General features: G+C 46.2%; 1 protein-coding gene across 1 annotated transcript in view; it reads right to left on the minus strand.

Moving 5' to 3' along the window:
* LOC142803214 (putative ATP-dependent DNA helicase HFM1) overlaps window positions 1–12,932 on the minus strand; it is a 1,032,948-nt gene that overhangs the window by 584,305 nt on the left and 435,711 nt on the right. The window contains exon 13 of the mRNA XM_075888308.1: window positions 5,644–5,750. Coding sequence (XP_075744423.1) covers window positions 5,644–5,750 — 107 coding nt within the window. The remainder of the gene's footprint in view (window positions 1–5,643; window positions 5,751–12,932) is intronic.

Below are 12,932 nucleotides of genomic sequence, written 5' to 3' on the forward strand. Positions count from 1 at the left end.
GTGCCAGCTGTAGAAAACAATATATAGGCGAAACTGGGCCGCCAATTCACGTAAGACCTAACGGCCACCGTGCAGACGCAAAGCGCAATTTACCGAAAGTAGTAGCCAGTCACTTCCACCAACAGGACCACCCACAGGACCACACCTCTAGAGAAGACATACATGAAATCCCACTTTATACACAAGTTTATGACCCTACAACCATCAGGAATTAATGTGCACGTGGTGATTTGGAATTGCTGAAAGCCATTGCACAATTGCGGCTGTATCTAGAGCTTAGAAACGTTCAACCTTCAAATAGACATAACTGGTATTACATGAAATCACTTCTCAGCTACATATTGTAATAAAAATATTCGCTTTAAATTTTAAAAAGCTTAATTATATATATGCATGTGTCTATACACCACTAAGAAGTTTTTGTTTTCTAGAACCTTTCAACCTCGGCTTTCTATCCTCTTTTGTCGCTTCATTGAACATTCTTACCGTGCATCGTTAGAGTCTTCGCCAGCCCACAAAGTCCTCTTCGTCTCTTTTTCTTCTCTTGTCTCTTAACGCTAGCGTGCTACCTACCACTACTCCACCATTTTTCAATTTTCTATCTTTTCTTTTGTGTTTCTCTCGTCGCTGCTTATTTCCTTTGCATTCTGAGCTTGCCTATTTCTCTGCCAACATGCCGCAAATTCTTGAGGCAATTCCGTTGAGCGGAACACCTACGGGGATAGTGAAAGCATATTTTAACCAATGACCTTCCCCAATAAACACGTGGTCTTCCGAACACATCTGGTGTCGCCTACCTTTGACATCTTGGCATTTAAAAGTAGCTGCCTGCTTCTCTCTCGCGCCTTTTTGTAACCGCTTTCTTATGAGTCCAGTTCACAGATGTTCGAGAACAGCACAGGCCGTTATTGTCGGCAAACCTTTGTGATGGCCAAACGTGGGGACCGTTTGCTGGCTTCGAACTTTCGAGCTCTTTGCTTTTTTGTGTCTGTAGTAGCCACCCCTTGGCAGCACACCGCTCCTACTTTGGGTGTTTCCTCTTTTTTTTTTCTTTTCTTCTCCACGATCCGAGAACATGCTGAATCACTACAACCCAACTTGAAATGAAGCAAGACTGCACTCCTCTGCTTTATATTTTTTTTCCAGATTACGATTGCCAACGGCGACACATGCCACTACCAGGAGATGATGTCTTTACTAACCCCCTTGAAACTAATATGTCAAGGATGAGAGGGCTAGGCACCTTTGACCAAGATAGGTTCTCCTATCAAAACGTTGGCCAGCCTATCTGAGGCATTTCCACCTGTCGGCTCCCATTTCGATTTTGTTGGGAAGAGTGTGTTTTTGAGAAATTGATGCAGTCTCTATTACCTAGAAAGATGCTGAAAAATAAAACTTGACATTTAAATATGTGCTGAAGCTTCATGGGGTGAGGGCTAATCTGTTAATCGTCTTTCTTCCTCCACTAACCTTACCTGTTCGAATATTGGTGGTAAAATGCTCTAACTGTAGTATAAATGAAAATAAATTGTATAAAATATCATAATAAATGTGTTTGCTTTCAGTTGAGAGAAAACCTGTGTACTGGTACATTTTTTTGACATTTATCTTACGCCATTATATGTCTACTTTTAGGAGGTGGGAAAAGATATTTATCAATAAGTGGAAACAATGTCTACCAAAGCAGCTCTGTTATTTTTGTATAATGAGAAAGTTTGAAATGAACTAGGTGAGGCTTAACTCGCATGGTTTCGCAATACCAAGCGTAACTGCAAATTAAGTTGCTGAAGTATGTATGTGTCTACATCCTGCATGAGGCGTGTGCACTAGTACGGGTAAAAATATTTTCAATATAATGTGTTTGTGCGTCTACACAAATATATGCATATCAAGCACACTTGCTGTATCGACTCACTGAGCCACCAATTGATATACCCTATATGCTTATGCTATTTACCACTAAATACTTTTTATTTAATTGTATAACCATAAAAGGCAGTCTAAATTTCTACAGTCGGCTTTACAAAGAATGCTTTGAGTAAAATCATTGCATTTCAGTAAGCTTGCTTATACATACAAACACACACACACACACACACACACACACACACACACACATATATATATATATATATATATATATATATATATATATATATATATATATATATATATATAAATATATATATATATATATATATATATATATATATATATATATATATATATATATATATATATATATATATATATAATGTGACCAAACAGACAATTATGCCAAAGAAAGTATAGGGGAAGTTATTAGAGCGAATCGTAATGTGAATGTGAAAAAAGAAATGTGGGTGAATTGATAACTTGCCATGGAGAGGAACCGAACCTGGCACCTTCGAATAACGTGTTACTCGAAGGTCGCACACCCTTTCAACACCCTCTTAGAAGGGTGTTGAAGTATAAGAACACCCTAACATTTTGCTGAACACCCTTCGTGTAGGGTGTTCAGTTAACATCCTTTCAGAGAGTGTATCTGAAAACACCCGTAGGGTGTCTGTCTGGCGACAAGCCAGTTTACAACCTTAAGGGTGTAAAACAATTCACTGAGTATTGAGTAGCATGCTTTAAACCACGGGCAACTGCACGCGTGAAAGCTTTTCGAGCTTGCTGTGCACCCAGTATACGTGGCCTTAAGCGAAAAGGCACAGTAACAGTGGGGTTAGATTGTGTTTCTGGGCTTTTAAACCATGGAATAACGATAACCTCAAGTCTTGACACCATCCCCAATGTAAGCGTGTACCACGAGTTGTCACTGTGACATGTTGCATTGTGGAGCATGTATATGGGACGCGTGCGTTTGCAAAGCAGCCCCGCCGCGGTCGCATAGTGGCTAATCTACTAGTCTGCTGACCCGCAGGTCGCGGGATCAAATCCCGGCTGCGGCGGCTGCATTTCCGATCGAGGCGGAAATGTTGTAGGCCGATGTGCTCAGATATGGGTGCACGTTCAAGAAGCCCAGGTGGTTTCCGAGTGCGTGCTATTCCGTGTTGCATCAAGAAACAAGCGCTTCCAGAAGAAGTTAGTCGCCTGTTTAGTGGGCTTACGTCATCACAAGGACACGGGTCAAGCATCTGCAACATCTTGAGGGCAGAGTTGCAAAGACAAGTTCGACTCTACAATGAGTACTTATGTGCTCACGTACAGATCTCCAGCACACCTGTTAACGCTGCGAAAAACCTGCAAGGACTTCGGTGGCATATTTATATGCCAACCGAGTTTCTCTGGAAGACTGAGCTCCAACGGCTCCGCAACCTAGCGCCCACACGACAGCAGCCACCGAAATGGCCGATATATATACATGAAGACTTGGACTTGCCCCAGCATGTCTCTAAAGTGCTTTCGTTGGGACCGAAGTTCGCGGTGAAGCCTAAGCGTTCCCCGCACGGATTTTTGGCTACCGTACGACAAGTCTCTCGGCGTGCTCCACCAGAAGAGCAAGACCGCTGCGTAGCGGACGGCATAGATGTCCTAAGTCGGTGTATGGCGAGCCTTTCGACTCTTCCGGTTAAACGCGTTGTAGGTTTTATGAAGGAGCAATCATTATGTGTGTTACCTGATGACAAGAAGGGCGGTTTTGCCGTAATGTCCCTTAAAAAGTACCAGGAAAAAGCTGGTCACACGGTTTCGGCCCTTTTTAACTGTCATGCTGAAGCTACAACGAAAAAGATCAAAAGTAAAGCTAAGAGACTGCTTCGCAAGTTAAACCTTGTAAGTGTTCATAACAATATCTCAGATGCCAATGAAGATTTTCTTGAAGCCTTCAGTGCGAAAACGCATAAGGTCGACATGCCTTTTGGGCTAACTGTTGCTAAAATTATTACCTGACAAAAATGTATTGCGCTCTACCTGCAAAAATTATTGAAATACCTAGAAGTGAACAATCCATTTCTGCTAAAAAGTTCATGTGAAGTCCAATTTATTTCGTCGCGTTTGAATAAAACTCTACTCGCCTTCTTTTTAGACTATGTGAAAATAAGCCCGTTTTGCCATTTCATCCCGCGCATTCGAAATTATTTAGGCGAGGTATCGCAAAATCTTGCTTCGTGAATGCCTTGCGAAAATCCTGCGTGCAGAAAGCTTTGTTGTGATTACAGAAAGCTTTGTTGAGGAATCTTGAAGGCTGACGTCAGCTGGTTACCCCGACTACGTGCAAGTTTCCGAGTTTCCGTTGCCGAAGGCCTGCTGCGTGAACTTCAGTCCCAAGAGAACGATCACCAAGTCCCACCTGTCAAAGCTAGACAGGCTTCCGCCATGGTTCCGTATATGCACAATGTAGCGCACAATCCTAATGAAGTGGCACAGCGAGTTAATGTGAAGGTGGTCTTTACGGCCCCTCAAAAATTGAGTCGTCTGTGTAAGCTGTGCGTTCCTCCGTCCCGACCCTCTCTCGGTTGCACTACAAAATATGCAAATAAATTTATAGATTGCCTCTGTAATGTAGTGTATCAGCTGCTGTTAACGTGTGGAAGGTGTTACGTCGGTCAAACAGGTCGTCGTATAAATGAGAGGCTGAGGCAACATATGTACAAGATGGATCACTATAAACAAGGATGGCTGTCCGTTCACTGCAGCACGTGTGGCTGCCGGCCAATATTTTCAGAGTGTACTATTGTTGCTAGATGCAGGGATCGCACCACACGTGAGATCGTAGAGGCAGAAAAGATTTGCTCATTCAAAGATGTTTGTGCTAGCACCCCTTCTGTCGCGCTCACCGAAAAGCAAAAGTTGTCCCTTTGCTTGTCGATGTGATGCGCTTATGCATTGTCATTGTTTTTGGCGCCTGACTATTGTGACTGGTAACTGTATAAAAGCGAAGACCTTCGCAAGAAATAAATTGTGCGCAGTTCAGCACTCTGTCTCGTCTCTTCTCCTGCCCCCTCCTGCCCTGTCGTTTGCGCTGGTAAGCTCTCTTTATCATATTACACAAATACATCACGGGTTCCTATGTTTGGAACATTGTGTGAGGAGGGGATAAGACTCGTAATAAACAATAACTAGAAAATTGTGCAAGATGTGGCTAAAGGTCAAGTAACGTTCACTGCGTTTCTAAGCAGATGCAGCTATTTTCACTGTACTTATAAGAAGATGCTTGGCTATGTGGCAGAGCACTCACTTGTCACGCAACCAACCGCTGTTCAATTCTCCCTCATATAACTTTTTATTATTTATATTACTTGCTTTTCTCAAATTTTCGGTAACACGAGAGATGAATTTTCAGTCATGGGCAAGTTGATTTCTCGCTCACAAGCGACGACACCGACGCCTGAATTTCTGCGGCATGAGCTGTTTACCACTATTTCGTTAAAAGAAGTTATGATGACGTCATAGCCACCATTTGAATGTAACCAATAGTAACAATAAAGCAAGAAAGTAAAATAAGCACGAGCGAGCAAGCATAATAAAGAGTACACTCTACAGGTCCACTGATGTGCGTGGTATGGCTTGAGGCGCCCGACATGAACGACTTCCATTCGCTAAGCAATGCGCACACTGCCCGCTAGCGTATACCATGCTCTCTAGCGAAATTGCGCTTGCTTTCGCATTTATAAATATCAAAATCACTTGACGACGCGATCATCCACATTAACTCACCGTATTCCTGGTTTGCGACGGGTGCCGTTGAGTGCGTTTAGCGCCGCCTTCTCGTTATTCCGCAGCTGGACGTCAGCGTACTCCGAGCAGCTGCTCAGTGACCAGAGCTGCACCATGAATGGGGTTAGATTGTTTTCAACGCCACGTAGTGCTCATTCATACCAGAATTTTAATTCTGAGCAGCTTAACAAGCAGAATCAGACCTAGATTTCATGGAAATTAGCGTTTAGTTCGCCTGTATTCTACCACATGCAGCATAACTTTTACCTCTCGGATCGCGCGGAAACTCAAAAAATGCGTTGCGGCAAGAAACACTCATCGCACAGGAAAATAAGTCCCAATCAATACCTAGCCAATACTCGTAAATCACAATGTGACCGCGAGACATTTTGTGTATGGGTGTGTGAGTGAATGTGTGTCTAGTGAAGTCTGGAGAAGCCAGTGCCTTATACACTGTTGAAACTAGATATCATTCGACAGCCATTACACTACCTATTTTTACGATTCATCATCACATTCAGCCTGACTGCGCCCATCTGCAAGACGAAGGCCTCTCCCATGATCTGCCAATCAACCCGGCCTTGTTCTTCCTGCTCCCCCGTTATACCTCCGAGGTTTTCAATCTTATACCTCCAAGGTTTTAAATCTCACCGGCCCACATAAATTTATGTTTGCCCTTCATGCGGTTGTGATCCGCCCCAAATTTATTTGTCTAGTGATTTCGCTCTCATGGTTCTGTTCCACGATCACTACCTGTACTAAGCCGACATATTTCTTTGCAACTCCCAGCCACAAAGTGCTGTTTTCTGCGAAGACTCTTGCATACTACCTAGTTTAGTGCATATAAATTTTCAGACCTACTCTCCTACTTTTCGTCTCCAGAACAGTAATAATTAGTGGCAATTCTTCCCCTGGGTTACTCATCAAGGCAATGTCGTAAGCGAATCGCAAGTTACTAAGATACTCCCCATTACCTCTTATCCCTAACACTTCCTAATCTACAGCCCTAAAAACGTTCAGTAAACACGTGGTAAATAGCAATGGAGAGATCGCGTCACCTTAACTAACACCCTTCCTTATTGAGATTCTGTCACTTTTTTTATTTGAGAACCATGGTAACTGTGGATCCACTGTAGATTTCTCCCGGTATATCTATGTAGGGCTCTTCGATGCCGTGGTTCCGTAGTGCCTGAATTACTGCTGATACCTGCGTAAGTGCTGACTAAGGCTATGAAGAGGAATTGGCTGTATTCCGTGCTTTACTCTATTAGCTTATTGATAGTACGAACATGGTCTATTGTGGAGTAGCCTGTACGAAATCCTACTTAGTCCTTTGGTTGAGAGAACTGTAATGCCGCTTTAATTCTATTCGCTATTATTTTTGTAAATAGTTTGTGGAGAATTGACATTAAGCTAATCGGCCTGTACTCTTTTAAGTTCTTGACGACTCTTTTTTTACAGATCAAGATGATGTTGGCGAGTAGTCAGCGTCAAACGCAAACGATCCGCTGTCCATGAGTGAGCAGAGAGAAACATAGACGAGAGGAAAGCTCGCAGTGCGCTTCGGTTGGCTACCTCCACTTCGCACTTTCTCTCGTCGCAGTTAGGTAACTTCTCCACAAGAGAAACTTGTATGGAACACCACGTCACAACGCGTACAGTGGCGCCATCCAACCAAAGGCCGCGATGCCTCCGAATGCTGGCCGCCACTTCGAAGGCACGGCCGAGTGCTGTAAGCAAGCACGGGAACTACTTCAAACGTTCTTGAATAACCACTTGGTAATCTAGAACGACAATGACACGTGACACGACGAATGACTGCGAGTGCTACCAGCATGACGCGGTTTCATGTCGAGTTCGAGCGACGCCGACAAATCAAGTGAATTCTGACCGGCTGCGCTTGCACCGAACCTGTGACTGGTGGCCGAGCGAAAACATCGTACAGACTACTAGAGCATGTCGGTGTTCCTGTGCTTTGATCTTTGATTTTCTGTGCTAAAAAATAAGTGTAGGCAGACTTCGGAGGTTCGAAGCTATGAGCGTGAGCCATCGTCTACCGCGGAGGCATTTCAGAGCGGTGTCATCTGCATCAAGCATAGCCCTCTACCATCAGGTTTGCATGAACCAGCTCATGCGAGGAACATTGGCTGAAAAAAAGCGACGGCAGTTCCGTCGCAACATATGGACACTATATACGACGCCCTAAGCATCGCGTAGTGCATACGGAGGAGTTTTTATCTGCACTGTGTTTGTTCACAACACAGGTATTCAGCATCGCTGAAAGCGAACCTCGCACTAGCCAGCACATTTCGGTGATGTGAAAAGGTACGTACTTATGTAAGTATATTCGCGTTTTGTACAACGCTAAAACATTCACTGGCTTCGGTGCAAATCGTTCTTGTGTGTTGTCAAGCTAATAACAAGCATGCGCTGGTTGGTAGCAGCTTGATGTGATTTTGCGTCGGGTACCTGCGACGCTGACCGATGGTCTCATTTCTATTGATGTTCAAGATAAAACTCAAATGCGAGTTGCTGTAGTGATCGAAAAAGAAGTTTGCGCGATTAAGTCCTGCTGGTATTGCCTGCTATTTCACATCTCGCGTATTCTGCATTTCTGCCACGCTCAGTAGCACATACGCTCAGTAGCATTGTTTGGCAGCATTCTAACAACACCATTCTTAATATTGAGTTCATTCTGATACTCATAGCTATAGGCATACAATGGCGCTTCTTCATCATTTTGCAGTTTACTATAATATAACACGCATTTTGTTTACAGCCGGAAAATAACTGAGAGAGAGAGAGAGAAACTAGAAAGAAAAGGAAGGCAGGGAGGTTAACCAGATGCTAGTATCCGGTATGCTACCCTACACTGGGGTTGGGGAATAGGGGGTTGAAAGAGAAAGCGAAAGTTAAAAAAATAAATAAGAGAAAAACACCGACACACAGGCACACACAAAATCAGTTCACTCAGAGGCATTCCGACAGGCCAGTAGTTCGCAAGAAGCCCAGTAGCGCTTGCACGGCTTTCTTCTGTGACGATGAGTCATGACGATGGCCGCAGTATACTTTTTTCTGACAGCGGCTGGTCATCTAACCTGTTTAGTTTATTAGAAAGGTGTTGTCTTTCTAGGTTGTATTTCGGGCAGTCACACAAGATAAGTCGAATGGTTTCGTCATCTTCACAGTGTGCACAGTCGGCGGTGTCGGCCATACCTATGCGGAACGCGTACGCACGAGTGAACGCGACTCCCAACCATAGTCTGCCTAGAGCAGTAGCGTCGCCTCGTCAAAATTTTGTTGGAAGCTAAAATGCTTAACGTTGGATCAAGTGATCGTAATCTTGCATGCGTAAAGAGAGGCTCATTCCAAAGAGCCATGGAGCGTTGGCGAGTGAGCATGCGGAGCTTCCTAGCAGCGTCCGTCCTTGAGAGAGGTATTGACTGGTTGTTGTCTTCTGTATGGGCTGAACGGGCAGCTTGATCAGCTCATTCGTTACCAATAATTCCACAGTGGCTTGGCAACCACTGAAATATAACGTGGTGTCCTTTGTCTCTTATATGGTGTAGCATTTCTGCTGTTTCAAATACCAACTGCTCGTGTGGACCACGGCGTAGATTCGACAGAAGTGACTGCAGTGCCGCCTTGATGTCGCAGAAAATCGTCCACCGTTGCGTGCTTTGGTCGTTAATGAAACGCAGCGCAGCGCGAAACGCTGCAAGCTCTCCTGCCATTGTTGTGGTTGCATGAACTGTCCTGAATTTGATGGTTGTGGCGTGCGTTGGAATAACGACCGCCGCAGTTGAGCTGTTTGGCAGGACGGAGCCGTCGGTGTAGACATGGGTGCAGTCTTGGTACTTCTCGTACAGCAGAAATAAGGCGAGCTGCTTGAGGGCTGGTATTGAGAAATCTCGTTTTTTCTGGATGCCTGTTATTGTCAGGTTGATGACTGGCTGTTTAAGGCACCACGGAGGAATTGAAGGTCTCGCCGCGGGCGTAAAACCAGTTGGTAGGGAGTCACCAAGTGTAGTTATTGTTCGACAAAAGGAAGTATGAGGTCTATCGGCTAGTAGAGAGGCTAGGTGGTGATGGGGAGTCCGGTCCACATGCCTTATGTGTGTCCTCAAAGCTTGAATTTCAATATGGGTCTGCAAGAGGTGGTCTTTGGCTATAGCTTTATTAGCCATTGTTGAGGCACCCTGAGGCAGACCTAAACATGATCGAAGCGCCTGTGCCTGAACGCATTGTATCATGCGTCGACAAGATAACTGCAATTCCGGTAAGTGAAAAGTACCTGATTTAAAATCAGCTGCACGATAAAAAGTTAATGGGAAAAGAAGGCTACCACATGTATACATAGAATGAATAAGGTGCGCTGCCAGTGCACAGAGCGAGCAGTCACGCTTCACATCGGCTCTGTAGGAAATGCTATTTTTCGACGGACCATCAACCCCTGCAGGACTAATTTTAGTACGTGAGTGATTAGGTCGGCGAGTGGACAACGTCAGTACAGAATTTGGGCCATATCACCCAATTTTGAGAGTTCTAAAGTGATTTTGATGTGCGAAGCGGGCCCGGTGCCGCTAAGCATAACGACGGCTACCTTTGCTCTGACTATGTGCTCGGTCGGTGTGGTATCTCGGGCGGGCTTGTCGGTGCGGTATCCCACGCGGTCTTGGAGGCCTCTCCAGAGCTCGCCGGGCTTCAGAACGACGAAAACGTCCAACACTACGAGGAATCCCAAGCGATGAATACCTAGGTTGCGGATATGAGCGAGGATTCTGCTCGCAAGAGACGGCATAGACAGTTAGACCTAACCGCCGCGAAGAAGCAGGCTGCCGAACAACCGACCACATCGTGACTCGACGCCAGCGGGGACTGCTCGACGACGATCGGCGACGGTTTATCGACCGCCGCCAGCATCGGACAGTGTGTTACCACGGTGAACAATAACTGTGATCCCCCGACCTCCTGTGCGGGTTGGACCATAGCGGTCTTTCAACGTGACTAGAAACGGCAGGAAGCAAAAATACCATCGCAGCGGGACACCCAAACCATAGGTTAGCCGAGTAACTCTTTCTCGGCCTCGAACGCTAAGCTAAAGGAGGAGCGAAGATGTGAGCAGAAAGTGCTCTACGACCCCAAATTCAACGCCAATATGGCAAGGTCAGCTAGAATGCCCACTCTCGCCAAGATGGACGAAAACCACGAGGTCGTTAGACCTCATGGGTGTCTTGTAGTGAGTGCCACCAAAATGTGTGCGTTGCGGGCAGCTGTAGTTGCAGCAGCTAACATTATGATCGAGGACGCGGACGACGATACGTTTGCACCAAAAGTCGCTCAGATCATTATTGTGCTGAGCACCCCTAGCGAAGCGAGATCGTTCCGCTACAGATCGATCCTTAACATCACTGTCGAGGACCGCACGTACGAAACGTTCGCGTATAAGAACACCCCAGACAACACCTCAAGAGGTGTAATAAGTGGCGTCGGCAGAGACGAACACGAGAAAAAGATCACTCGGTTCCTAGTGAACAAGCATAACCCCTCATTCATGGCTGCTCACCGGCTCGAAAACTCCAAGTTGGGGGTAATATTGTTGGAAGGAAACAAAGTCCCGCGCTACGTGAAGTACGGCGGCTTTGTTACAAAATGCACGCTATATGGACAGCATCGTGAGGTTTGCATCACATGTGGCCGGATAAGGCACAAGAGAGATGTGTGCACGGCACCAAATCATAGGGTGTGCATTGCTTGCGGAAGAAATGTCCCCGGGGAAGACCACGCCGAATACTGCGAACCGAGGCGCGAATTCTGCGGCGGCTCTCACGCCATGGGCGTGGGCAGCTGCAAGAATAAATTCAAAACACCGCTTCAAATCAAGCAGCGACAATGGTAGAAACAACACACTGAAACTTTCACAAAGATAACGCCCACCAAGATAGCGCCCGCGCCCGCGAAAGCTGCCTGGAAGGTCACGCTTTCCAGATTCGACTTCTTGGAACCTGGAGCCAGCGACACATGTCAGAACGGCGAGGCGAGCCCAGATAAAAGCAGAGGCAAACCGAAAGACGGGACAGGGGCAGACGTCACCTACGGACGACCGAAAGGACAGCGCGCGCTATGGTCGGCGCCGCAGTTGCACGCGGACCCGAGCCTGCCAAACAAGTCTGACGTCACTCGCGCAGCGATGACGCAAAAGAGTAGAGCCCAGAGCGGTGAAGCTGCAGCGTCGAGAGAGCCTAGCAAGACACCAAGCAGCGGCGGCTGCAGCCAACAATACAAGAAAGAAACACGGGAGTTGAAAGCTACCGTAAAAGAAATGGAGAAGACGATGGAGGAACTCCAAACGGCGATGGCGTTGATGCAGCTTACCGTCAAACAACAACGAGACGCCATTAGAAGTCTTCAAGAAAGGGGAACAGGAATTGAAGCCAACAACAACAAGATGGTGACAGACGCCGAAGAAGAAGACAGCGGAATCCTAACGAACAACGTGGGCAGCACCACCATAACACTACAACTTTCAAGGTCTTCCAGCTCACCACTAAAATGAGAACCCCAACCAGGACGTCCATCGTCGCAACGGCACGAGTATTGGAAGAACAACACCAAGAAGGATTGGAAAGCGCGAATGAAAGCGATGATGAAGAAGACAACGCCTTGGCCATCTCGGCGGCAACTACTAACAACAGAGACAGAACCAAGCCACTCGGATATGTGGGTCTCAGCAAGCAGATTTACCGGCTATCAAAAATCATTAAGAAATGGGGTAAGGAACTTTAGGGCCTAGAACAGAGGATCCTCACAAAATGCATGCAAGTAGTCCAACCACAGCAAGTGCAACTGATTCAGCTCCAAACCAAGGAAGTGCTAGAGAAGGCCCTGAGCCCCGAGAAGTTGCAGCCGCTTCTAGACAGGTCGATGCGACATTACTGCCAAACACAAAAAACTATTCTTCACAATGAACAGCAACAATAACATCAAGATCTGGAACTGGAACGCTAACGGTTTCCGATGCCGAAAAGCAGTACTCCAACAGCACCTGAGATTGCTAGAACCGATGGCCCATCAAGACGTGATAGCCATACAACAAATTCACGCCGAAGACACGTCGACGCTGCCGGGGTACCGGGCACACGCCTGCCCCCCATCCGCCCGCACCTCCTGGAAGGGCACAGCGCAGGGTGTGTGCACGTTGATTCGTAAAGGCATCGACCACGTGAAACATTAGCAGTTCCTGGGCAACAGGGACACCGCCGTAGAGCTGTGCGTTACTGAGCTTGCGT

Source organism: Rhipicephalus microplus, chromosome 3, assembly GCF_043290135.1.
Source record: "Rhipicephalus microplus isolate Deutch F79 chromosome 3, USDA_Rmic, whole genome shotgun sequence".
NCBI lineage: Eukaryota > Metazoa > Arthropoda > Arachnida > Ixodida > Ixodidae > Rhipicephalus > Rhipicephalus microplus.